General features: G+C 42.4%; 1 protein-coding gene across 1 annotated transcript in view; it reads right to left on the bottom strand.

The window, feature by feature from the left end:
- C7 (complement C7) overlaps positions 1-16,525 on the bottom strand; it is a 37,711-nt gene extending 21,186 nt beyond the window's left edge. The window contains exons 1-9 of the mRNA XM_074953920.1: positions 16,300-16,525; positions 15,927-15,982; positions 15,158-15,233; positions 14,023-14,164; positions 11,245-11,386; positions 8,924-9,062; positions 7,464-7,598; positions 2,306-2,549; positions 1,437-1,550 (exon numbers count right to left, since the gene is read on the bottom strand). Of these exons, the coding sequence (XP_074810021.1) occupies positions 1,437-1,550; positions 2,306-2,549; positions 7,464-7,598; positions 8,924-9,062; positions 11,245-11,386; positions 14,023-14,164; positions 15,158-15,233; positions 15,927-15,982; positions 16,300-16,305 (1,054 nt within the window). The 5' untranslated portion in view covers positions 16,306-16,525. The remainder of the gene's footprint in view (positions 1-1,436; positions 1,551-2,305; positions 2,550-7,463; positions 7,599-8,923; positions 9,063-11,244; positions 11,387-14,022; positions 14,165-15,157; positions 15,234-15,926; positions 15,983-16,299) is intronic.
- Between the last annotated feature and the right edge of the window lie 7,848 nt (positions 16,526-24,373).

The following is a 24,373-nucleotide window of genomic DNA, read 5'->3' as shown; positions in this document are numbered from 1 at the left end:
TAACTCCTCTTATAGTTAGAATTTTTGTCCTAATATCTAACCTAAATCCTCCTTGCTGGAGATAAAGCCAATTACTTCTTGTCCTAGCTTCAGTCCTCTTTATAACAGCCCTTAACATATTTGAAGACTGTTATCAGGTGCCCCCCTCTCCCGGTCCTCTTTTCTCAAGACTAAATAAGTCCAGGGGTTTTTAACCTGTCCTCACAGGTCTGGTTTTCTAAACCTTTATCATTTTTGTTGCTCTCCTCTGGACTTTCTCCAATTTGTCCACATCTTTCCTGAAGTGTGGCAACCAAAACTGGACACAGTTCTCCAGATGAGGACTCATCATTGCCAAGTAGAGAGGGTAAATTACCCCCCATGTCTTACATAAAAAACTCCTGTTAATACACCCCAGAATGATATTAGCCTTTTTCACAACTGCATCACACTGTTGGCTCATTTGCAATTTGTGATCCACTAGAACCCCCAGATCCTTTTCACCGAACCAATTATTCCCCATTTTGCATTTTTGCATTTGATTTTTCCTTCCAAATGCAGTAGTTGGCACTTGGCTTTATTGAATTTCATCTTGTTGATTTTAGACCAATTCTCCAATTTGTCAAGATCATGTTGAATTCTCATCCTGTCCTTCAAAGTGCTTGTGAACCCTCTTAGCGTGGTGTCATCCACACATTTTATAAGCATACTCTCACAAGACATTAAGGAAAATATTAACTAGACAGGACCCAGGACTACCCCTGCAGGAGCCCAGTAGATGGGTCTCCCACCTTTGATATGAACCATTGATATTTCCACTTTGAGTATGGGCTTTCAACCAGTTTTGCACCCACCTTGTAGTAATGTAATCTAGACCATATATGAACATCCTGTGGGACTGTGTCAAAAGCCTTATTAAAATCAAGGTATATCACATCTACTGCTTCTCCCCTATCCAATAGGCCAGTAAACCTGTCAAAGAAGGAAATTAGGTTGGGGGGTATGATTTGTTCTTGACAAATCCATGTTGGCTATTACCCTATTATCCTGTCCTGAGAGATGCTGAGCACTTGCCATTCCTACTGGAACTCAGCAACTGCCAGCTTTGGCCTAGTGACCAAAGGGATGAGAGGGACTGGTCTGCATTTGTTTTTTCTGCTCATTCCACCAACTTACACAATATTTTGACAATTTTGATACCTTTTCCAAGTTCCTCAAATGTTAACCCTCTAATATCTGAAATCTCGATTATGTCACCAGACATGCATCATTTACAATGAAAACTCAGTACTCCTTATCTGAAACCTGTTTGTGCAAATATGTTCCCTGTAATTCCATTCAGATAGTCAGGGTTCTACTATATCCAAAAAGCCCTTCTGTTTTATTGATCTCCCACACGTAACCAGTTCTGACATATCCCACAATGCAAGAAATCTCTGTGCCATGGAATCATTTACCTGAAGAGGATTTTAACAGCTCATCCAGTTTCGAGCAAGTAGTCTTTTTCTTTTTTATGATAAGTAAGTTCCAACCTGATGATGTACATTTGTACATGTCTGTAATACTCAAACCTGGAAAGAAATAGATCCAGTCACCTTCACAGTAGGCTGAAAATTAATTTCTGCTTTTGGATTCATGTGTGAGGCTCCCATTGACTGAGGGCCCACGTTAGGCATAGAACAACTGCAACATTTTCTCGAAGGAGGGGACAACTACAAAGCAGATCCCATGCTAAGGGTTACCAGTAACCAGTAGCTATCCAAGGGCAACGCCTAAGGATACTGGCAGAAAGCTGAATGATGTATTTGCCTGATATTTTATTTCCTTTTTTCTGATTTATCCTTTTTCTCACCCCCACCTCTGCCCTTCCAGCAGTGGTTGTGTCTTTGAGAATCACCATATGTGCAGTTTTGCCCTTTGCTTTATTTTTATTTTGTTCTGCCTTCGCTAGAGATGGACTTTAATTACACCTTGTATCCAAACACCTCTGAACTTTGAGGCTGTTCAAAAGCCAAACCAGGACTGGGATCCAAATTTTTCAAATAGCCCTTTCGATTTATAATGTGTGGAACCAAATGTATAATAGGCTGAACCCCAAATCCAAATCTCTCTGAATTTTGAGTATTCAACACCCAGATCAGGATCTAAAGATAGTGGCTTCAGCCCACCTCTAGTTTATTATCGATAAGGAGAGTCTATGGCGACTGACTGGTGAGAAAGCAGTGTCTTTATTTTTGTTTTATTTGTTAGCTGGGAGGATCTACGGAGGAGTTTCTTCACTTGTTCATTCTTTTGGTTCATTATAACAAATGCTCCAGTACTCTACCTTCTGCTTTGATTTTTTCAGTATCCATATAAAAGAGAACTTTGTAATGTCCTCCCAGAGATCCAGAGTGCAGGAAGTGAGTACCAAAATGTTCAATTAATCTTCGGTATGCACTATATTCATAGACAGCAGGAAGGTTGGCAAGCTCTTTCCAGAATGGCTCCGTAAGAGTGAGAAATTCTGGGTTGTTATTAATGAATTGAGCAACTTCCACATCATTCTCAACAACCATGAAGTGATTACTCTAAGAGGATGAAAATAGATTAGTCATACAGCTATTTAAAAATGGAATGTATTCTGCCAATCAGCTCATCAGGATCCTGTACTTGCTAATGGACAATAGTTTCTACAGCTGTTCAGTATGTTACCCCTGCATTCTGATTCATTCCTGTCCTCAGTACTTATCATTTATGTATGGCTCTTGTGATAAGGTGGTCTGTTTCTTTAAGAGACTGGATTTTTGTTTTGTTTTGTTTTTCCCTTTAAAGTTCTCTTCTTCCTCCTGTAGTGGGGTTGCCTGTTTTGTGTGATAGGACCGTCTGAGTGAATGTGATATGAATAGTGTGGGAGGTAGACAAAATCACTATTTTTTTTCCTTTTTAATGACTGCAGCATTCTTTCTTCACTCTCTACCTCCCAAAAAAGCTTCAAAAGGACAAATAGGCAAATACATAGTCCTGTGTAAAAGTTAATGGTGGTTGCCAGGCATTAGGTGCCTGGAAGAGCCTGATTAACGAGCCCTGCTGGAGACAAAGGTACTGCAGTTTAGTAAAAGGGAAACTGAGACACCAGAAAATTCTCTTTTCTTAGAATCCTGACTGGTCTGGAGAATCCTGACTGGTCTGGAGCACCCTTTTCTTTATAAGTACCCCACTCACTCTTGTCTTTGTGACAGCTTCTCAGACACATGCCCACAATAAATATGGTCTTCTCAGCTTTTCTTCCAGTTAAAAAATAAGCATTATTTTGAACTTATTTACTGTTAGTCTCAACATATAGATTCATAGATATTTAGGTCAGAAGGGACCATTATGATCATCTAGTCTGACTTCCTGCACAACGCAGGCCACAGAATTTCACCCACCACTCCTGCAAAAAACCTCACACCTATATTTGACCCGTGCCCCATGCTACAGAGGAAGGTGAAAAACCTCCAGGGCCTCTTCCAATCTGCCCTGGAGGAAAATTCCTTCCCAACCCCAAATATGGCGATCAGCTAAACCGTGAGCATATGGGCAAGATTCATCAGCCAGATACTACAGAAAATTCTTTCCTGGGTAACTCGGATCCCACCCCATCTAATATCCCATCACAGGCCATTGGGCCTATTTACCATGAATATTTAATTACCAAAACCATGTTATCCCATCATACCATCTCCTCCATAAACTTATCGAGTTTAATCTTAAAGCCAGATAGATCTTTTGCCCCCACTGCTTCCCTTGGAAGGTTATTCCAAAACTTCACTCCTCTGATGGTTAGAAACCTTCATCTAATTTCTAGTCTAAATTTCCTGGTGGCCAGTTTATATCCATTTGTTCTTGTGTCCACATAGGTACTGAGCTTAAATAATTCCTCTCCCTCTCCAGTATTTATCCCTCTGATATATTTATAGAGAGCAATCATATCTCCCCTCAACCTTCTTTTAGTTAGGCTAAACAAGCCAAGCTCCTTGAGTCTCCTTTTGTAAGACAGGTTTTCCATTCCTCGGATCATCCTAGTAGCCCTTCTCTGTACCTGTTCCAGTTTGAATTCATCCTTCTTAAACATGGGAGACCAGAACTGCACACAGTATTCCAGGCGAGGTCTCACCAGTGCCTTGTATAACAGTACTAAAATCTCCTTATCCCTACTGGAAATACCTCTCCTGATGCATCCCAAGACCGCATTAGCTTTTTTCACAGCCACATCACATTGGCAGCTCATAGTCATCCTATGATCAACCAATACTCCAAGGTCCTTTTCCTCCTCCGTTACTTCTAATTGATGTGTCCCTAGCTTATAACTAAAATTCTTGTTATTAATCCCTAAATGCATGACCTTACACTTCTCACTATTAAATTTCATCCTATTACTATTACTCCAGTTTACAAGGTCATCCAGATCCTCCTGCAGGATATCCCTGTCCTTCTCTAAATTGGCAATACCTCCCAGCTTTGTATCATCCGCAAACTTTATTAGCACACTCCCACTTTTTGTGCCACGGTCAGTAATAAAAAGATTAAATAAGATTGGTGCCAAAACCGATCCTTGAGGAACTCCACTGGTAACCTCCCTCCAGCCTGACAGTTCACCTTTCAGTATGACCCGTTGTAGTCTCCCCTTTAACCAATTCCTTATCCACCTTTCAATTTTCCTATTGATCCCCATCTTATCCAATTTAACTAATAATTCCCCACGTGGCACGGTATCAAACGCCTTACTAAAATCTAGGTTAATTAGATCCACTGCGTTTCCTTTGTCTAAAAAATCTGTTACTTTCTCAAAGAAGGTTTCAGAGTAACAGCCGTGTTAGTCTGTATTCACAAAAAGAAAAGGAGTACTTGTGGCACCTTAGAGACTAACCAATTTATATGAGCATAAGCTTTCGTGAGCTACAGCTCACTTCATCAGATGCATACTGTGGAAAGTACAGAAGATCTTTTTATACACACAAACCATGAAAAAATGGGTGTTTACCACCACAAAAGGTTTTCTTTCCCCCCACACCCCACTCTCCCCCACACCCCACCAGTAGGAGAGTGGGGTGTGGGGGGAAAGAAAACCTTTTGTGGTGGTAAACACCCATTTTTTCATGGTTTGTGTGTATAAAAAGATCTTTTGTACTTTCCACAGTATGCATCCGATGAAGTGAGCTGTAGCTCACGAAAGCTTATGCTCAAATAAATTGGTTAGTCTCTAAGTGCCACAAGTACTCCTTTTCTTTTCTCAAAGAAGGAGATCAGGTTGGTTTGGCACGATCTACCTTTTGTAAAACCTTGTTGTATTTTGTCCCATTTACCATTGACTTCAATGTCCTTAACTACCTTCTCCTTCAAAATTTTTTCCAAGACCTTGCATATACAGATGTCAAACTAACAGGCCTATAATTACCCAGATCACTTTTTTTCCCTTTCTTAAAAATAGGAACTATGTTAGCAATTCTCCAACCATACGGTACAACCCCTGAGTTTACAGATTCTATTAAAAATTCTTGCTAATGGGCTTGCAATTTCATGTGCCAATTCCTTTAATATTCTTGGATGAAGATTATCTGGGCCCCCTGATTTAGTCCCATTAAGCTGTTTGAGTTTCGCTTCTACCTCAAATATGGTAATGTCTACCTCCATATCCTCATTCCCATTTGTCATGCTACCATTATCCCTAACATCCTCTTTAGTCTTATTAAAGACTGAGGCAAAGTATTTGCTTAGATATTGGTCCATGCCTAGATTATCCTTGACCTCCACTCCATCCTCAGTGTTTAGCGGTCCCACTTCTTCTTTCTTTGTTTTCTTCTTACTTATATGACTATAGAACCTATAGTTTTAATTCTATTTGGTTTAATTTCTATTTAATTCTAACTATTGGTTTTAATTCCGTTTGCAAGGTCCAACTCTACTTGACTTTTAGCCTGTCTCACTTTATCCCTACATGTTCTGACCTCAATAAGGTAGCTTTCCTTGCTGATCCCTCCCTTCTTCCACTCCCTGTATGCTTTCTGCTTTTTCTTAATCACCTCTCTGAGATGCTTGCTCATCCAGCTTGGTCTACAACTCCTGCCTATGAATTTTTTCCCCTTTCTTGGGATGCAGGCTTCCGATAGCTTCTGCAGCTTTGATTTAACATAATCGCAGGCCTCCTCTACCTTTAGATCTATAAATTCTTCAGTCCAATCCACTTCCCTAACTAATTTCCTTAATTTTTGAAAGTCAGCCCTTTTGAAATCAAAAACCCTAGCTGCAGATTTATTTTTGTTAATCCTTCCGTTCAGTTTGAACTGAATTAGCTCATGATCACTTGATCCAAGACTATCCCCTACAACCATTTCTTCTATGAGGTCCTCACTACTTACCAAAACCAAATCTAAAATGGCATCCCCTCTAGTCGGTTCAGCAACTACTTGGTGAAGGAATCCATCAGCTATCGCATCTAGGAAAATCTGAGCCCTATTATTATTACTAGCACTTGTCCTCCAGTCTATATCTGGGAAGTTAAAGTCTCCCATGATCACACAGTTTCCATTAGTATTTACTTTATTAAAAACATTAAAAAGGGCTCTATCCATATCCAAATTAGATCCCGGCTGCCTATAGCACACCCCAAGCACTATCCCAGGGAAGGCTCTAGTAGTTTTCTTCCCCAATGTAATTTTTGCCCAGACGGACTCAGTCATATCCATTTCATTGCTTCTTATTTCTTTACATTCTACCTCATCATTGATATACAGTGCTATGTAATCAGTGTGTACATTTCAGTGTACTAACAACAAAAGGGTAGTTTCTGTCAACTTGGTGGTAATCGTATTATGAGCTAAAAACATATTAGCCTTCAGCTTCTGAGTTTATTTAACCCAAGATACTAATATTACCTCATAAACGGAAAGCACTCAAGTTATTGGATTACTACTTGTTTTTAGTTAACTCAAAATTATAGGCATAGTGGAGATAAAGGTACTTTATAAAGGAGTAGGTAAAGTTCTCAGTAGAGTTCAATTCTGAAATACAATTTTTCTTATGGGTAGGCAAAACAAATTTTAACCCCTCATTGTAGAACTTTTTTTAAAGTTGCCTCTAAACACTGAGGAATGTAATAAAAAAGGCAAAGAGAAAACAACATTTAAATGAACTGTTCAGAAGAAAATTATCAGCATGGAGAATATTTTTCAGTTATTAGCCAGTGTCTTTCTTTCCTTATAGCAAAAGCAGCCAATAAATCAAATGAATAGATAATAAGCAATTACAATGGCAAAAAATAAACTAACATAACCCAGACCAGTGACCTCTTTTTGTACAGATCTTTGAGGGATTATGTTTGTTTTGTCTAAATTGCACCAAAAGTACCAGGATAAAACAAAAAAATTGTCATGGAGATGTTCAAATTATAAAACAGCATTGAAGGAAGTAAGACTTTAATCATTCATGGGAAATTCTAAGTCAAAAAGTCAGTTTGTACATACCTTTTTGCTGCCTTTCTCCTGTGTATTTTGTGAATAGTAATGGCCTCTGTTTGATTGTACATTGTGAACTGTGTGTTTCATATAAGACCAGCTACTGTTGTAAAACTCATAGCTAAAATCATTCTGAATTTTCACCTAGAAAAAAGGAAAATGCACTCCTTTATGAATGGCTGTTAGAAGCACATGCACTTCCTGGCACAGAGAGACGAGGAAGATTTCTTTGGGTTGAATACATTCTAGATGGTGTATGAATATAGGATAAAGCAAACATCTTTATACAAACATAGCAGTAGTATGGCAGTGGATTTCAGGACTGACCCTGTTCCCACTGATGTCAATGGGTGCAGGATCAAGCCCATTAAGGATATGACAGTGAACAAAGTATCCCTCTGAAAGGGATGTAATATGTCTCTGCAAATGTCCTAAGAAGCGTATGTATGCTATACTTCTAAAGAATGAGCAGGTGCATTAGCTGCTCATGCTCAGAGAAAACCAAGTGAGGACAGACCCCTGCACTCAGTAAAGATCTGACCCTGAGAGATGAAAACTACGTCTACCACACTTTGGCCCTCATCTTGCAAACATTTATGCACATGCTTGACTTTAAGCCATTATTTGGTTATAATCTTCTCTCTGAAGCCCTCAATGAGTTGAACACATTCCATGGGCACGCAATGCTTCTATTGAAATAAAGGGTGCACAGGATCAAAACCTTGATCGAAGCAATAACATTCAGGGTTCTGTTCCTTTCTTCTAGTGATAAATCCTCCACTTAACATCTATTAAAACTTCTAAACATATATACAACTTTCTGGGAAGAGATAAACTTAACTCTAAGTAGATGCATGAGCTAGATTCTCACCGGGTGTAACTTGGCATAACTCCATTGACTGACAGAGCCATGCTGAATTTCACTAGCTGAGGATCTGGCACGTGGTCTCTAACACTGCTTTTTTGCTGTTGGCAATCCTGTTCCTTAAATTCATGGGCTGTTCAGGAGACAGTTACCCAGCTCAGTTCAGTTCAATGGTGTTGACTGCTCCTCTCTCTGGATTTAATCTTGTGAGAGGTGCTGATTATTGACTTCCCCAGGGCCAGATTTCCAATTAGGCACAGTAGGCATGTGCCTAGGGGTGCCAGCGTTCTAGGGGCACCTTACCTCTCTAAAACTGTGTGCAACATGAAGGTCAGCTGTAGGCAGGGGAGCATGGAAGATGTTGTGCCTAGGGGCGCATAAAGTGAAAATCCAGCCCTGGATTTCCCCCGGAGGCTGGCCAGGTGGAGGAGCCACCATCTAACTGAACCAGCGAACTAGACAGCTGGGGCTGGCTGAGTGCATGTTTGCTGCAAGGGACTCTTTCCTGGAAGCTTGCCACTCTCATGAAACCTTTCATGTTTCGCATTATTCTCCCTGGTCTAAATATGACTCTAAAAACAAGGCTATGGTAAAGCAAACATACTTGGAATGTGTAGGCAAGAAGGCTTTCACTCAGTCTGTAGTATTCTCTCTGATCGCCACTAAACACCTTTCTGCACTGTCCACCAAAACTCTTAGTATGAATCACTCTTCCCCTAGTCTCACCAGAAATGGCATCAAAGCTGCAAGAGAGAAAATACAAAAGATAGCCTAAGGCAGCAAAGTCGCTGAGAAGAATGCATGGTTGACAGGATCTTAAAACTACAAAAAGCTGTTGTAATTGAATAGCATTAAATCTGCATATAACAATCAGAAATGGACTTAGGGCCTGTGTAGTCAGCAAGTTAGTGCACAGCAAGCCAGGGAAGGAATCTACAGTGCACTAGCCGCCTGTGCGAACACTGCTCCCGTGCACTAAAAGTTCCATAGTGAGCAATGATGCACTAATGTTTGAAATGGGAGTATGCCAAAGTATACAATGGAATTTTTAGTGTGCTGCAACAGGGTCCATATGGTGAGTTAGTGTGCAGCAAGATAATGCCCTGTTGATTAACACCCTGATTTGCCATGTGCTAACTCACCATGTAGACAAGCCATTACATAAGAAAATAGGACACTATATTATAGACTCCTAGGTGGGCATAAGAGTGCCGCACATACATACTAGAGTATGGAAAGTAAAATGCCATGCTTAATTGTGTCAGCAATGAGTACATATTTCACACCTGCTAACTCCAATACATTTGTATCTATGGCAACTGCTTATGTTTAGCTATATCCACAAAATGCCCAATCCATTACCAAAACTCCTCTTTATTACATCTGACCTAAGATCATTCTCAAGGTAATAGGGCTACATTAAACAAGTTTAAGATAATCATTTTGTTATGCTAATACTTCTGTATGTGTATCTGAGGTCATTAAAGGCCAGATTCATAGTTATACTCTGGCTGCTTTAAGATGCCTCTGTAATGCAGGACAGCTATAAACCAGTTAAAACAGGTTCCTAGCTATTTTGTATTAGTGGAGATAGATCGGGGTAGGCAACCTATGGCACCCGTGCCAAAGGCAGCACGCGAGCTGATTGTCAGTGGCATTCACACTGCCCGGGTCCTGGCCACTGGTCCAGACAGCTCTGCATTTTAATTTAATTTTAAATGAAGCTTCTTAAACATTTTAAAAACCTTGTTTACTTTACATACAACAATAGTTTAGTTATGCATTATAGACTTATAGAAAGAGACCTTCTAAAAACATTAAAATGTATAACTGGCACGCGAAACCTTCAATTAGAGTGAATAGATGGAGACTCGGCACACCACTTCTGAAAGTTTGCCGACCCCTGAGCTAGATCATAACAGCCAGAGCACAGCAGCCAGATCATAGCAGTGAATCTTGTCCAAAAATTACACCTATATTGCAATCTTAGGCCTGATTCTCTACCACCATGCACCTTGTTTAATCATCACACTTGTACAAAGTCATTGTAAAATGCTACCGTTTTGATTTGGGTGCATTTTATATACACAGTACACAGGTGTCAATGACTACTCAAAGTGTAAGTCAGGGAAGAACTAGGCTCTTTTAGTATAAAGTTTCAGCTCATAGGGACAAATTCTGAAATCATATCTCTGTTTGCAACTCTCTTTGAAGTCAATGGAAGTTATATGTGTGTATTTGAGGAGAAAATTTCACACCCATAATGAAAACATATGGCAGAGCTAGGAAGTCCTTCAATCATCTGTTTAATCTATCTACACTGGCAGACTAGAGTGAGAAAGAGGTTGTAATGTGCTATACACTGTACATGTGCACTGCTGCCTTCTGTTAGGTGGAATGCCTGATCATAAACAATTGTTAAAAGATTGTGTTGCACTTTAATGAATGCTCTCTAGAGAGACATCCGATGAAGTGAGCTGTAGCTCACGAAAGCTCATGCTCAAATAAACTGGTTAGTCTCTAAGGTGCCACAAGTACTCCTTTTCTTTTTTCTTTTTACGAATACAGACTAACACGGCTGTTACTCTGAAACCTGTCTAGAGAGACTATAAGCCCTAATTCTACTCTTGCTAAAGGAGACTTTTCTTTAGTGCAGCTGTTTGTACAACACCTAGCACAATGGGGTCCTGGTCCATGACTGTGTCTCCTAGGCACTACAGTTAACACAAATAATAAAATAGTAAAAATAATAGTCTTGAGATCTGGAGCTGAAGGTCCCTCTGCTGCATGTGAGCAGGTTAACTGGAGGCCAAGATGTTTGTCTCTATTTAGTCACAGATTTGTTGTGAAATGCTACAAAAATACACCATAAACTAGCACAGATATTGATGTAACATGTAAGATGAAATCTGCAGAGAAGCTTACCCAGCTCCTGTAAGTTCTGCATTAGGAGGCATTTTATCAATGTCACAAGCTGGTCTGCTCTCTTCACACTGATCCTCATCAGCACCGTCTTCCTCACAATCGTGGTCTCCATTGCACACCAGAGATTTGCTAATGCATTGACCTAAAACCAAAACAAACAAACAAAAATCTCAGGGAAAGGAGGAAACACGTTTGTCCACCTGGATACGCAGCATATAAAATTCAAGCATGTTAATTAGCCGATTCTCATCACACATTCTCATTTTGTGTAGTTCTAATTAAAAACAAGCTTTAATAAAAATTACTTAAACTCAAGAAAAAACTTGGACTCGGGGGCCTGCCTCTGTGACCTATATATCACGGGAAGATCAGGGTTCAAATTCTGGTTTTGGCCACCCTACAATAGTGAACACTATGTCTCTAAAAAGTGACACTTGAATTGAACTGAGGGCATTGCAGTGCATGTTTTAAACATATAGCGAGGGTTGCTGGAGCTTATACACTAGAATTCAGCCTTTAATTACATGATCATATATTGGGCCTGATTCTTCTCTGGTTTAGACCAGTTTTACTCCATTGTAACTCCCCTGATGGCAGTTGAGTTACTCCTGATTTACACTGGTCTAAGGAAGGGGAGAATTTGGCACCTCATTTCCACACAACCCCTAACTCATTCAGTGTGCTGATCGGCCAGTGGGCAGTGGTTGTGAACTATGCAAATATAACACAGAAAATCCATCATTCAATTTATTCTGGTGTAACTAAGAGCAAAAGTGGGCCCTCGTGTGTAGGCTGAACAGTGTACAGAGGGCATATAGGAGTGCTGGTGTCATAATAATATGTGATCATGTAAAATAATATAGTGGGGCAGGGGAGACGTGTGGTGGGGGGCCTGAAGGGTCACATGCCCCTCCCCAGTCACCTGGGGCGGGGCAAGGACCCAGGAGTCAGAGCTTGAGTGTGGAATGTGATGAGTACTGTGCTACTAACGACTTCCGCCCTTGGTGCCTTGTTTATAATCAGAGGCAGGGTGATTAAGATAACAAAAGGCTTGTCATTAAATTAAATTAAGGATCATTAGATGATCCTGAAACCATTCCCAGGCACTCCAGTTAAAAGACAGGAAACAAAGGGTAGGAATAAATGGCCCATTTTCAGAATGGAGAGAAGTAAATAGAGCTGTCCCCAGGGGTCTGTACTGGTCTGGGATCAGTGTTGTTCAACATATTCATAAATGATCAGCAAAAGGGGGCAAACAGTGAGGTAGCCAAAGTTTGCAGATGATACAAAATTATTCAAGATAGTTAAGTCAAAAACAGACTGCAAAGAGTTACAAAGGGATCTCACAAAATTGGTTGACTTGGCAATAGGGTTGCCAACTTTTTAATCACACAAAACCTGAACACTCTAGCCCCGCCCCTTCCCCGAGGCCCTGCCCCTCCCTCCGCAGTTCTCTCTCCCCCATCCTCACTCACTTTGACTGGGCTGGGGCAGGGGACTGGGGTGCATGAGGGCTCTAACTGGGGATATGGGCTCTGAGGTGGGGCCAGAAATGAGGGGTTTGGGGTGAGGGAAGAGGCTCTGGGCTGGGGCAGGGGGTTGGACTGTGTGGGGGTGAGGGCTCTGTCTGGGGGTGCAGGCTCTGGCATGGGGCCGGGGATGAGGGGTTTGGCATGCATGAGGGGGCTCCAGATTTGGGGGGGCTCAGGGTTGGGGCACGGGCTTACCTCCGACGGCTCCCGGTCAGTGGCATAGTAGGGGGGCTAAGGCAGGCTTCCTGCATGTCCTGACTCCATGCTACACCGCGGAAGCAGCCAGCAGGTCCAGGTCCTAGGCAGAGGCGGCAGATGTCTCTGCATGCTGCTCTTGCTCACAGGCACTGCCTCTGCCACTTCCATTGGCCACAGTTCCTGGCCAGTGGGAGTGCGGAGCCGGTGCTCGGGGCAAGGATAGCACGCGGAGCCCTGTGGCCCCCCCGCCTAGGAACTGGACCTGCTGGCTGCCTCCGGGGTGCAGAGCGGAGCCAGGACAGGTAGGGACTAGCCTGCCTTAGCTCCGCAGCACCACTGACCGGACTTTTAATGGCCCGGTCGGTGGTGCTGACCAGAGCCACCAGGGTCCCTTTTCGACCGAGTGTTCCGGTCAAAAACCGGACACTTGGTCACCCTACTTGGCAAGAAAATGGCAGATGAAATTCAGTGTTAAATACAAAGTAATGCACATGGCAAAATATAATCCCAACTATACATACAAAATGATGGTGCCTAAATTAGCTGTTACCCATCAAGAAAGAGATCCTGGACTCATTTTCTGTACTCTGGAAGCACTATGTTTCTGGAGTACTGCAAATGTATAAGAATCCTTCCCACTGTGCCTGTATCATCCTGAACTCATTCTCCAGCTTCAGAAGACTTAAAAATTATCTCGAGCCATCAATGGGACAGACGCAACTGAATAATGCAGCTGTCCTTAACGTGCAGGTCACGTGGGCGGGCATGTGCCTTTAGCTGGTGCTCCCCTTTGTGTCCCTCCAACGTGTCAGTGGGGTAAGGCATATATGCACAGAGGGACCACAGCAAGGCTATATAGTGGGTTAATAAGGCTGTGTCTGATCTTTGGCGTGTGAATTTATTTCCAGTAAACACTGGACCTTTCATCCTTTGATTTTATTTAACTCATGATACTGTGATTGTCTGATAAACAGGAAGTATCTTTACATAATCATCTTCATAACTTTAAGTATTAGAAAGTTATGAAAAATAAAGTAAAATAAAGTACCTGAAAAGCACCTGAACCTGTCACCACAGCCCTCCTCTGTTGGGCATCCTCTCGTAGGAACACATTGTCGTGTTTCAAAGGCACTCCCAACACATGGGTTTCCCCCATACTGGCCGTAAACTGCTATTGTCCGTCTGCGAATCTGAATGCAAATCAATAGAAACCTTTAGAAAGTGTAAACCTAAAGCAGAAATATTAGACTGCTTTCATGACAGCACAACAAATCCTTTGCTGTAATTAATTGAAATGTTTATTTTCGTCTCCTGAAAACAAACACACTGCTCCTCATGTTACTACAAAATAACAACATATCAATACAAAATGGTTTAACAGAAAGGACTCTACTCTTTTTAGCCCTAGTAGACTAAAAAACCCAATTGCTCTGTTCTAAAATCTAGGTGCCAACTGCAACTAGTACAAGCCAGTTGAAAATACTGTACTCTTTTTTCATTTTATGAACATTTTGAATGGTGTCACTCACTCTTGGACCTGACCCGCCAGAACTAAAATAAAACAGCCATCAAGTAGTGCAAAGGAACGTGACAAAAACTAAAGTTAGAGAAACTGGGGATTTTTTGCATCTCAAAAGAAATTCAGGTCCATGTCAAGTCTTGAGAGAAAGTGCACACTGGCCCTTTTTTAATCTGAACCCATCCATCCACCTATCCCTAATTAATGACTTATCAAAGGAAGCAATAAGGAATCTAAAAATCAAAAATATCTCTCACCTGAGTGAAAGTGCCAACATAGAAAACTTTCAGTTTGTTTCTACTGATTCCTGTTAGGAATGGAATGGAGCAATTGGATCATCCAATAAAATCTGACAGAAAATAGGAATCAATAGATATCAAAGCTAAAGAATTATAAGAGTTTACTGGAATTTCCACGAGGACATCTTTTGTAACTATCACCAAAATAAAAACGACTGGGACAGTTATGCTTATGATGATTATCCTCCTTCCTAACATCAATGTCCTTTCCTTCTGCACGGTCAGCTCTTAGAATATTGCATCCTTGCAGACGCAAATCATATGCTTTAGGCTTTTGATCCTCTTACAGATATAATGCTACCATAATTATTATAAAAATGCATGTTAAGGAAAGCAAAAGGAAAAAGGCATTAATAGCATTATACCTGAGTTTTAGTGCAGCCATCACATTCAGACCAAGGGCCATAAGGATTCCAGTGGCAATTGACTGGAGAGGAAGGACTGTCTCAATATTATTTTTTGCGTTATTAAAAAAACAGAAAAAAAGTTATAAGGAATTGCAATGTCTCCATTCATAAGCATTAGAGCCAAGTTTTCAGACACAGCTAAATGAATGTTGATTAAAAAATGGGGCCTGATTGTGCTCCTACTGAAACCAATGGGATTCACTCATCCTGCCACAGAAGAATAAAACTGACTCCCAATCCTTCTGTCTAACCACTAGACAGACAGGAGAAACTATCCCGCACGCTCAGTCCTGAATGCTCGCATAGGCCATATCAAAACTATACACTGGGATCCAGATTGTGTCATAACAGCACAGCCCTGTGTGTCCTGTGGGAAGTGCAGAGGCCAGATTGTAGTGGGAGCTCCCTGTGGAATTCTCAGGCTCAGCCGGAATTCCCAGGAAGTGCTCCCAGTGGAGCTTCCCGGCTCTTCCAGTGTGTTCAGAAGGGAGGGAGGCAGTGGCCCGCTTCTCACCGCACTTTCCCCCCTGCCACTGGAGAGGTTGGTGGCACTGACAGTGCTGATGGGAAAGTGGCTCCACTCTCACAGGGGCACAAGCTGAGAGATTCCTTTAACGCTCTCCCCATGTTGTGGACCAGCCATGTCTATGTAAGCACATTTATATATACATATATTAAACAATTCATAGTCATTCTTTAGCATACCCAATTCCAAATAAATACTCACCTGGAAAAAACTGGAAAGAAACCTGTAACTTCTACCAGAAGGAAAAACTCAAATACCTGAACAAGGAGGGAAAACATTCGTTAATTTTCTGTTTATTCTGCTTTTTCTTTTGCATGCGTTTTGCCAACTTTGGGACCTGGTCAGCAGCCCTTACTCCAGCCAAACTCCAATGCAAATAAATAATAATGGCACTACTAATAATGATGTGAAATCTGAACACTCAGCAGATTAGCCACCCAAACCACATTTTCTTGTTTGTTTACTTTATTGCAGTTTTATCCCATTATGTTTCTCGGCCATGCATCTTCCTTTTGAAATTAATATTTCATCTTATTCATTTCACTGGTAGAAATTAGCTAAGTGATTGTCTTACCTTCATGTTAGGAGAAACGCTGAGATATCCAGCAACTACCAGGGAAGAAATGTACCTCCTCAGGGACTAGAGGGCAAGTCAGCAGCAGGATGAGTCTGTCTGTCTGTCTCATCTGGAGTCTGACTCTGCCTTGCTGTTTTGCTTTTCTTTTACAGAAAGACTGAGTAATACAGAGGAATGTTAATCTTAACCCATTTAATCACCTCCTGGGACACAAACAGCCTGTTGTTGTAGCTGCTCAATGTCTTAAAGACAGAATAATATACATATAAATCAAGGCTTGGCTATGCTAACTAACTAGGGCTGGCACAAAACTATGGGAAGGACTCACTGAAAGAAAACTTAATTTCTCTCCCTTTTTTCTGTGATGCAATGTCTTTCACTTTTCAGAGACCACGAGCCAGCTCTGACCTCAGTTACACAAACTCAGAGTCATTTCATCCTCTTCAGTGGATGGAGTTACTCTAGTTTACACTTGTACGACTGAGATTAGATTCTGGCCACAAATCCTTAGTACACACGTCTGCAGTTGTGATGTACAGTAGCAAGTCTAATCTCCACACATCAGTTTCTATCATGAAAAATCAGGACGGGGCCAAGTATTCAAGGCCTGGATGCAAGTTTTGGTCTTAATCTTTCAATTGCCCCTGTAGCCACACAGAGCCTCATTGATTTCAATGGAGCTCCATGCAGGGGTTTGTCTGTGTGGAGGCAGTTGCAGGATTGGGGCCTTTGTCTATGGGATACTCTCACTTTCTCAGAATTTTACTCCTTCCCCTACATTCCTTCTCGCTTTCTCCCTAAATTCTTCTCTTCCATGATGCTCTATCCCTTCTTCAAGAATTGCCCCCCAATCCAGAAACACCATTAAGATGTTGCAGCTGGGGAAATTTCCATTAATTTGCGCCAAAAATAGGGAAAGTCCTCATGATAGGGTGAAGATATTCTTCCTCCCAGGAAATTCTTTGGATGATAGACACCATTCTGTACAATCTGGTGTAATCCAAAGGTAAAAAAAACCAAACTCTTCAGAAGTATTATTCTGAAGGAGGAAGGTAATAAACACTCTACGCCGGAGTGAGAATCCTTGCTGTGATGTAGTAACTTCTGCATTGCACTAGGTGGAGGCTGTGTGCAGATTCATAGGTTCAGAGAGTTTGTCAGAAGGAACCTTAGATATCTACCCTGACATTCTGTATAACACAGACCATTAATTTTCACCCACTTACCCCTGCATGGAGCTCAACAACTTGTGTTTGACTAAAACATAACTTGTGTTTAGCTGAAGCATGTCTTCTAAGAAGGCATCTAGTCTTGATGTAAAGATATCAAGAAGAGCTGGAGAATCCACTACTTCCCATGTTCCAATGGTTAATCACTCTCAGTGTTAAAAATGGGTGCCTTATTTCTAATTTGAATTTGTCTGGTTTCAGTGACCAGCCATTGGTTCTTGTTATGCCTTTCTCCTCAGATTGACGAGCCCTTTACTACCCAGTATCTTCTCCCTGTGAAGGTTCTTATACACTATAATCAAATCACCTCTCAGCCTTCTTTACAATAAACTAAACAGACTGAACTCGGATTGACAAACTAAACAGATTGAGCTCTCTTATTATGAGGCATTTTCTCCAGCTCTTTTCTGCGGTCTCTAATTTTTCAGCACCATTTTTGAAAAGAGGACACCAGAACTATACACAGTATTTCAGTATCAGCCTAACCAATGCCACATATGAAGGTAAAATCACCTCCCTACTTCTACTCACCTGTTTATGACAGGTTTCAGAGTAGCAGCAATGTTAGTCTGTATCAGCAAAAAGAAAAGGAGTACTTGTGGCACCTTAGAGACTAACAAATTTATTTGAATATAAGCTTTATGCATCTCAGGAGTTCATTAGCCCTTTTTGCCACATCATTGCACTGAGCTGAATGTCAACTATGACCCCTAAATCCTTTTCACTGTCACTGCTTTCCAGGATACAGTCCCCCATTCTGTGGGTATGGCCTGCATTCCTTTTGCCTAGATATGGATTCCTAGATTAATTATTCCTTGCTCCTAGATCTGGGGTCATGTTTCTCTGTTTAACTCAGGGATGATGATGACCAGTTTGCCAAAAGAAAGCCATTCCAGAGTCAATTTAGCTGTATCATGAGCCTGCTAGAGACTCTTCAGGCTCTGTAATGGTGAACCCTTTTGATAACATGCTCTATACTGTTTGAAGATATCTTGTACTTGTTTCTTTATTATTTTATTTGTCTTAGCCCATATCCAGGACCTGGGGTCCTTATTCAATCTGTACTCATTGCTTACATAAGCAATCCCCCCCCCCAGCTCCTTCCTCCCCACACCGTCTCACAGTGAAGTCAGTGTTCTCTGTAGTCTAGACACTTTCTTTCCTTGAAATTAATTGATAGGATGGAAGAATATTGCAAAGTCATAGTTTGTCCCACCAACATTGTGATGTTGCACTCCATATGCTTATGAAAATATGCTTGGAATGTGAATATAATGTAACTGGAATATGCTTTATGCAAAAGGTTTCTTGTAAGGTATCATTACATAGCTTATAATTTACTGAGTCTGTTCATTCTATTTGTAGGTATGTATTATGCTTGTATTTAAAATTAGAAATATGAAGTTAACTCTGAAGTTCTATTGTAACTATGCAAAGTGTGGGCCATTAATGGTGGTTTAGAATTTTGATGGCACCCATTGACTAGGACAATTGGCTGTAGATGGTTTATTTACCTGTAAGCCTTCTTGTGGATGTGGTGGCCAGCCTGCGGGTAATGAAGAATGAGGTTTTACAGGACATGTGACCATGTCACCTGGTACTGGAATCCATCTTAAACCTGGGGCTCTTCCATTTACAAGGAGGGGTGGGGATCCAGAGAGACAAAAGATTCCCGCCTTCTGCCAAAGCTATATAAGGGGGTGGAACAGAACAAAGGAGGTTCCAGTCATGAGAAATCCCCTAGTTACCACCTGAGCTGGAGCTAACAAGAACTGTACCAGGGGAAAGGATTGGACCCAGACTAGGAAGGCGTCCAGTCTGTGAAAGAAGCTTATTGGAACATCTCTGAGGGTGAGATTTTATCTGTAATCAGTTTCTTAATGTATTAGGTTTAAACTTGCGTGTTTTGTTTTATTTTGCTTGGTAACTTACTTTGTTCTGTCTGTTATTACTTGGAGCCAATTAAATCCTACTTTTTATCCTTAATAAAATCACTTTTGCTTATTAATTAACCCAGAGTAAGTAATTAATACCTGGGAGAGCAAACAGCTGTGCATCTCTCTCTCTCTCAGTGTTATAGAGGGCGGACAATTTATGAGTTTACCCTGTATAAGCTTTATACAGAGTGAAAGGGATTTATTTGGGGTTTGGATCCCTTTGGGAGCTGGGTGTCCAGGTGCTAGAGACAGGAGCACTTGCTAAGCCATTTTCAGTTAAGTCTGCAGCTTTGGGGGTGTGGGTCAGACCCTGGGTCTGTGTTGCAGCAGATTTGCGTATCTGGTGCAAGAAGGCAGGGTTCTGAAGGCCCAAACTGTCCAAGAAAACGGGCTCAGAGGTAGTCTCAGCACATCAGGTGACAGTCCCAAGGGGGTTTCTGTGGTCAAATCCGTCACAAACATATCCTTTTTTTCTGTCACTAAGGCCATGTCTACAATACAGAGTTAAGTTGACTTAAGTTACGTCAACAATCATAAACCACTGTAATTACATTGCTTGTGCATGTTCATGCAATGCTCCTTATGTTGGCCGAGCACATCCGCAGTTGATACTCTAGCACAAACAGAGAGAGCAGTGCACTGTGGGAAGCTATCTCACTGTTAAAATCACCATCTTCCCCTGCTAGGAGTTCTGGAAATGGATTGCAGTGCATCATGCAGTGCATCAGAAAAAGAAATAGATAAATTCATGGAGGATAGGTCCATCGATGACTATTAGCCAGGATGGGCAGAGATGGTGTCCTTAGCCTCTGTTTGCCAGAAGCTGGGAATGGGTGACAGGGGATGAGTCACTTGTTCTGTTCATTCCCTCAGAAGCACCTGGCATTGGCCACTGTCAGAAGACAGGATACTGGGCTAGATGGACCTTTGGTCTGACCCTGTATGGCCGTTCTTATGTTCTTATAGGAGCGGGATCACTGCCGCATGAAGGAGTTTTCTCCATCCCATGATTCTAAGGGCTTCTGACTGCATTGCGTGGTTTTTCATCTGCCCCTGTAAACTTTGTGCCCACCATTTCTGCCTGAAAGCACAGATCCTGCACTGCTCACCAGTCTTGTGATGAGCGTTATGAACACCACGTGACTGATCCTGCAGTATTTCATGAGCTACGAATCTGAACAGGAATCTGTGCTGCCTGCCCTGCTGCATGCCATGGAAAGAAACAATTCAGGATTGATGTTAGCATTCACGGAGCAGCTGCACACGGTGGACTGTCGCTACTGGGCTCAGGAAATAAGCACCAAGTGGTGGGATCGGATTGTGATGCAGGTATGGGACAATGAGCAGTAGCTGCAGAACTCTGCGGAGCTCGCTCCTGCCCTGCCATGCAAGGACACCAAAATGAGAGCTGCCCTAATCGCAGAAAAGTGTGTGGTGATCGCTGTGCGGAAGCTGACAATTCCAGACTGCTACCAGTCAGTCATGAATCAGTTTGGAGCTGGGAAGTCCACTGTGGAGGTTGCGGTGATGCAATTGTGCAGGACCATTAATCTCCTCCTGCTACAAAGGACTGTGGCTCTGGGTAATGTGCAGGAAATATTGGATGGCTTTGCGGCAATGAGATTCCCTAACTGCGGTGGGGCGATAGCTGGCATGTATATCCTAATTTTGGCCCCAGACCATCTTGTGACAGAGTACATTAACAGAAAGGGCCACTTCTGTATGGTATTGCAGGCCCCCATGGCTCATCAGGGTCGTTTCACTGACATCAATGCAGGGTGGTCGGGGAAGGTGGATGACACACGCCATCTTCAGGAACACTGGACAGTATAGAATGCTGCATGCAGGGACTTTCTTTCCAGACCGGAAGATTCCAACAGGGGATGTGGAAATGCCCATAGTGATCCTGGGAGACCCAGCCTACCCCTTACTCCCATGGCTCATGAAGCCTTACACCAGAAACCTTGACAGCAGCACAGAGGCTCAGCTGGTGCAGAATGACCGTAGAATGTGCGTTTGGCAGATTAAAGGGTCACTGGTGCTGCCTATTTGGCATTTAGACCTCAATGAGGAAAATATTCCCATGGTCATAGCAGCCTGCTGTGCGCTGCATAATATTTGTGAAGCCAAGGGGGAAAAGTTTCCCCAGAGGTGGAGCACTGAAGTGGATTGCCTGGCAGCTGATTTTGAGCAGCCAGACACTAGGGCTATTAGAGCTGCTCAATGGGGGTGGGGGGGGTTATACAAATCAAGGAGGTTTTGAAGGAGCATTTTGACAATGAGCTCTGGTAATGTATATTTCTGTAATGAATTGAGCCAAGCATTGTTTACTTGCCACATTGAATGACCCCTGTAATGATTCCTGCCTGAGTGTTAATTGGAGTCTGCAAATGTGCCAGTTGACACTGTGTATGAATTTCTGTTGCAACCACCCTGTGTAGGTCACAAATAAAGAATCACTGTCTTTGTAAGACTAAATTTTTATTAAACAGCAATACACAGATTAACATTTCTTACAAGGGACATGACAGTGAGCAGCACCCTCTGATGTGAGGATCTCACAGTTGAGTGTAAGTCCAGCTGCCATTATGGGAAATATCCCTAAGGGTGGAGTGCAAGAGGTACTGCAATGGGCCAGGAACATAAGAGGAATGTGTGTGGGAGTTTGGGGAGGGCAAAGAAGGCAGTTCTGTATGGGATGCAAGGGGAGTTGAGCATGCATGTGTTCCACCTTCAGTGCAATCAGGGACCTTAGCATCTCTGTTTGGTCCTCCATGAGCTTTATTATCTATTCCTGACCCTGTATTATCCACTTCTGGCTCTGTCTCCTCTCCTAGCTATCCATTTCTAATTTTTCATTTATTGTCTCTCTCCATGCTCTGTGCTCACTCTCGGCCTGATCTGATGATTGCAGCACTTTGCAAAACTCCTCCTCATTTGTTTCCTTATCTGACAGAGGTGCTACGCCAGTGTGTAGGAGCTGGCCCTCAAGAAACAATAAACAGAGTCAGTATTGTGTGTCTTGGATCACTCACAGTCTTGGATCAGAAAAGTTACACACACCTCTTTCTACTTTCCTTTGCAAGCATGCAGCATGGCCAGAGCACCAAACATGGTGAATTTGGCCGTGGGGGGATGGTGGTGCAAGACAGAACAAAGGGTCTAGGTGGGTTCAGAAGGGGATCAGTTCAAGCACCTAGGGACACTATTCTGAATACTGGAACCATTTTCCAGAAGTGGGGGCGACTGAAGCTGAAATCCCACTACTGAGGGTAACCAAAGATGCAAGGGTGCATCTTCAAACCAGGTCCGTATGCTGCTCGCCTGTGTGCTGCTTTGGTTCCTGCAGAAGTAATTGCCGATTGGCATGGAAAAGTTTCCTACAATGGAGGAAGAAACAAAGCGGCTCTGCCAAGGAACCTTTGGCAGAGGATTGCAGAGTATCTGCAGGAAAGTTTCCTAGAGATCTCTATGGAAGATTTTTGGGAGATCTCAGTGAGCATTAACAAACTTTTCTGCATGGGCCCCCGCTGCATAGGGGAATGTGAAGCAGATGCAGACAGTACCTAGTGTTGTTCATTTCAATTCCTTCTCTCACGTGCACCATGTAACAAAATAAAGAACACCTCTACCTCATGTCACCGGGCACTATCAAAGCAAAATGAGCTCTTCTCTCCTGCTTCAGGAACACCAGATCTGGACTGCTGGGACTGGGTAGACGCCTCTGGAGTCAAAAAGAGGTCCTGACTCGTCACACCACCAGATGAGCCTGTCACCTGTCCTCCTCCAACTCAACCTCCTCATCCACCACTTCATCCTTGCAGCTGACTCTGTTTGCCGCTGCCTCCAATCCCCACAAAGTATCCACAGGGCTCTTGGCAGTGCAGGTAGGGTTGCCACTGAGGATGAGATACAGCTCCTAGTAGACGCCACATGTTTTCAGAACTGCACCAGAGTAACGTTTGGCCTCATTTGCCTTCTGGTACGCCTGCCTCAGCTCCTTGATCTTAGCACGGCACTGCTGCGTGTCCCTTTTGTGCCCCTTCTCAGCCATGCCACGAGCAATCTGCTCTTAGGTGTCAGAGTTCCTATGGCTGGATCAGAGATGCAACTGCACAGCCTCCTTTCCCCCCTGTCCCAACAGATCCAGCAACTCCAGTGTACTCCAGGCCGGAGCACATTTGCTGTGGAAAGCCATCATGGTCAGCTGGGAAGATGTGATGTGAGCTGTCCACGCGCAGCAAACAGGAAGTGGAATTTCAAAAATTCCCAAGGCTTTAAAGGGGGAGGAGTGCATGCCTTTTTACCTAGCTACAGGGCAGCAGAGTAGAAACTGCTTACCAGAGCAGTCATGATGGGCATTGTGGGACAGCTATTGGAGGCCACTTAGGGTGACATAAGCAGGCGCAGTATCTGCACTGACACTGCGTCACTCTACATTTGTTGCAAAAAGCTCTATGTTGCTCATTGAGGTGTTTTTATTATGTCGGTGTAGCAAGAGAGTTTAAATCGGGGGGGAGGAGCATTGTTGTGTGTACGCCTCCATTGTTTTGTTGACGAAACCTGACTTTTGTCGACAAAACTATGTAGTTTAGACTAGGCCTAAGGCTACTTTCTGCTGGAAAACAATAACATGATGGGGTTGGCCTTGATCCCAGTAAAATCAATGAGAATTATTTTGCAAACACCTACACAGGCCAAATAGTATTTAATTTATATGACTATTCACAAGAGGTGAAATTCATCCCTGTGTTGAAGCGAAGTGGAACTTAAGTGATAGAGATGGCTGATTTTTACCTGATTCATTTTTGTCCAGGTTCATTATCCATTATATTCCCAAACAAAATCTGGGGAACTAGTTTTTGTTCTAGCAACTATTTTGCAGTAGTTTTTCATTACAGCAAC

The sequence above is a fragment of the Natator depressus genome, chromosome 5 (genome assembly GCF_965152275.1).
Source record: "Natator depressus isolate rNatDep1 chromosome 5, rNatDep2.hap1, whole genome shotgun sequence".
In the NCBI taxonomy this organism is placed as follows: Eukaryota; Metazoa; Chordata; order Testudines; family Cheloniidae; genus Natator; species Natator depressus.
This window is presented reverse-complemented; position numbering and strand designations above follow the sequence as displayed.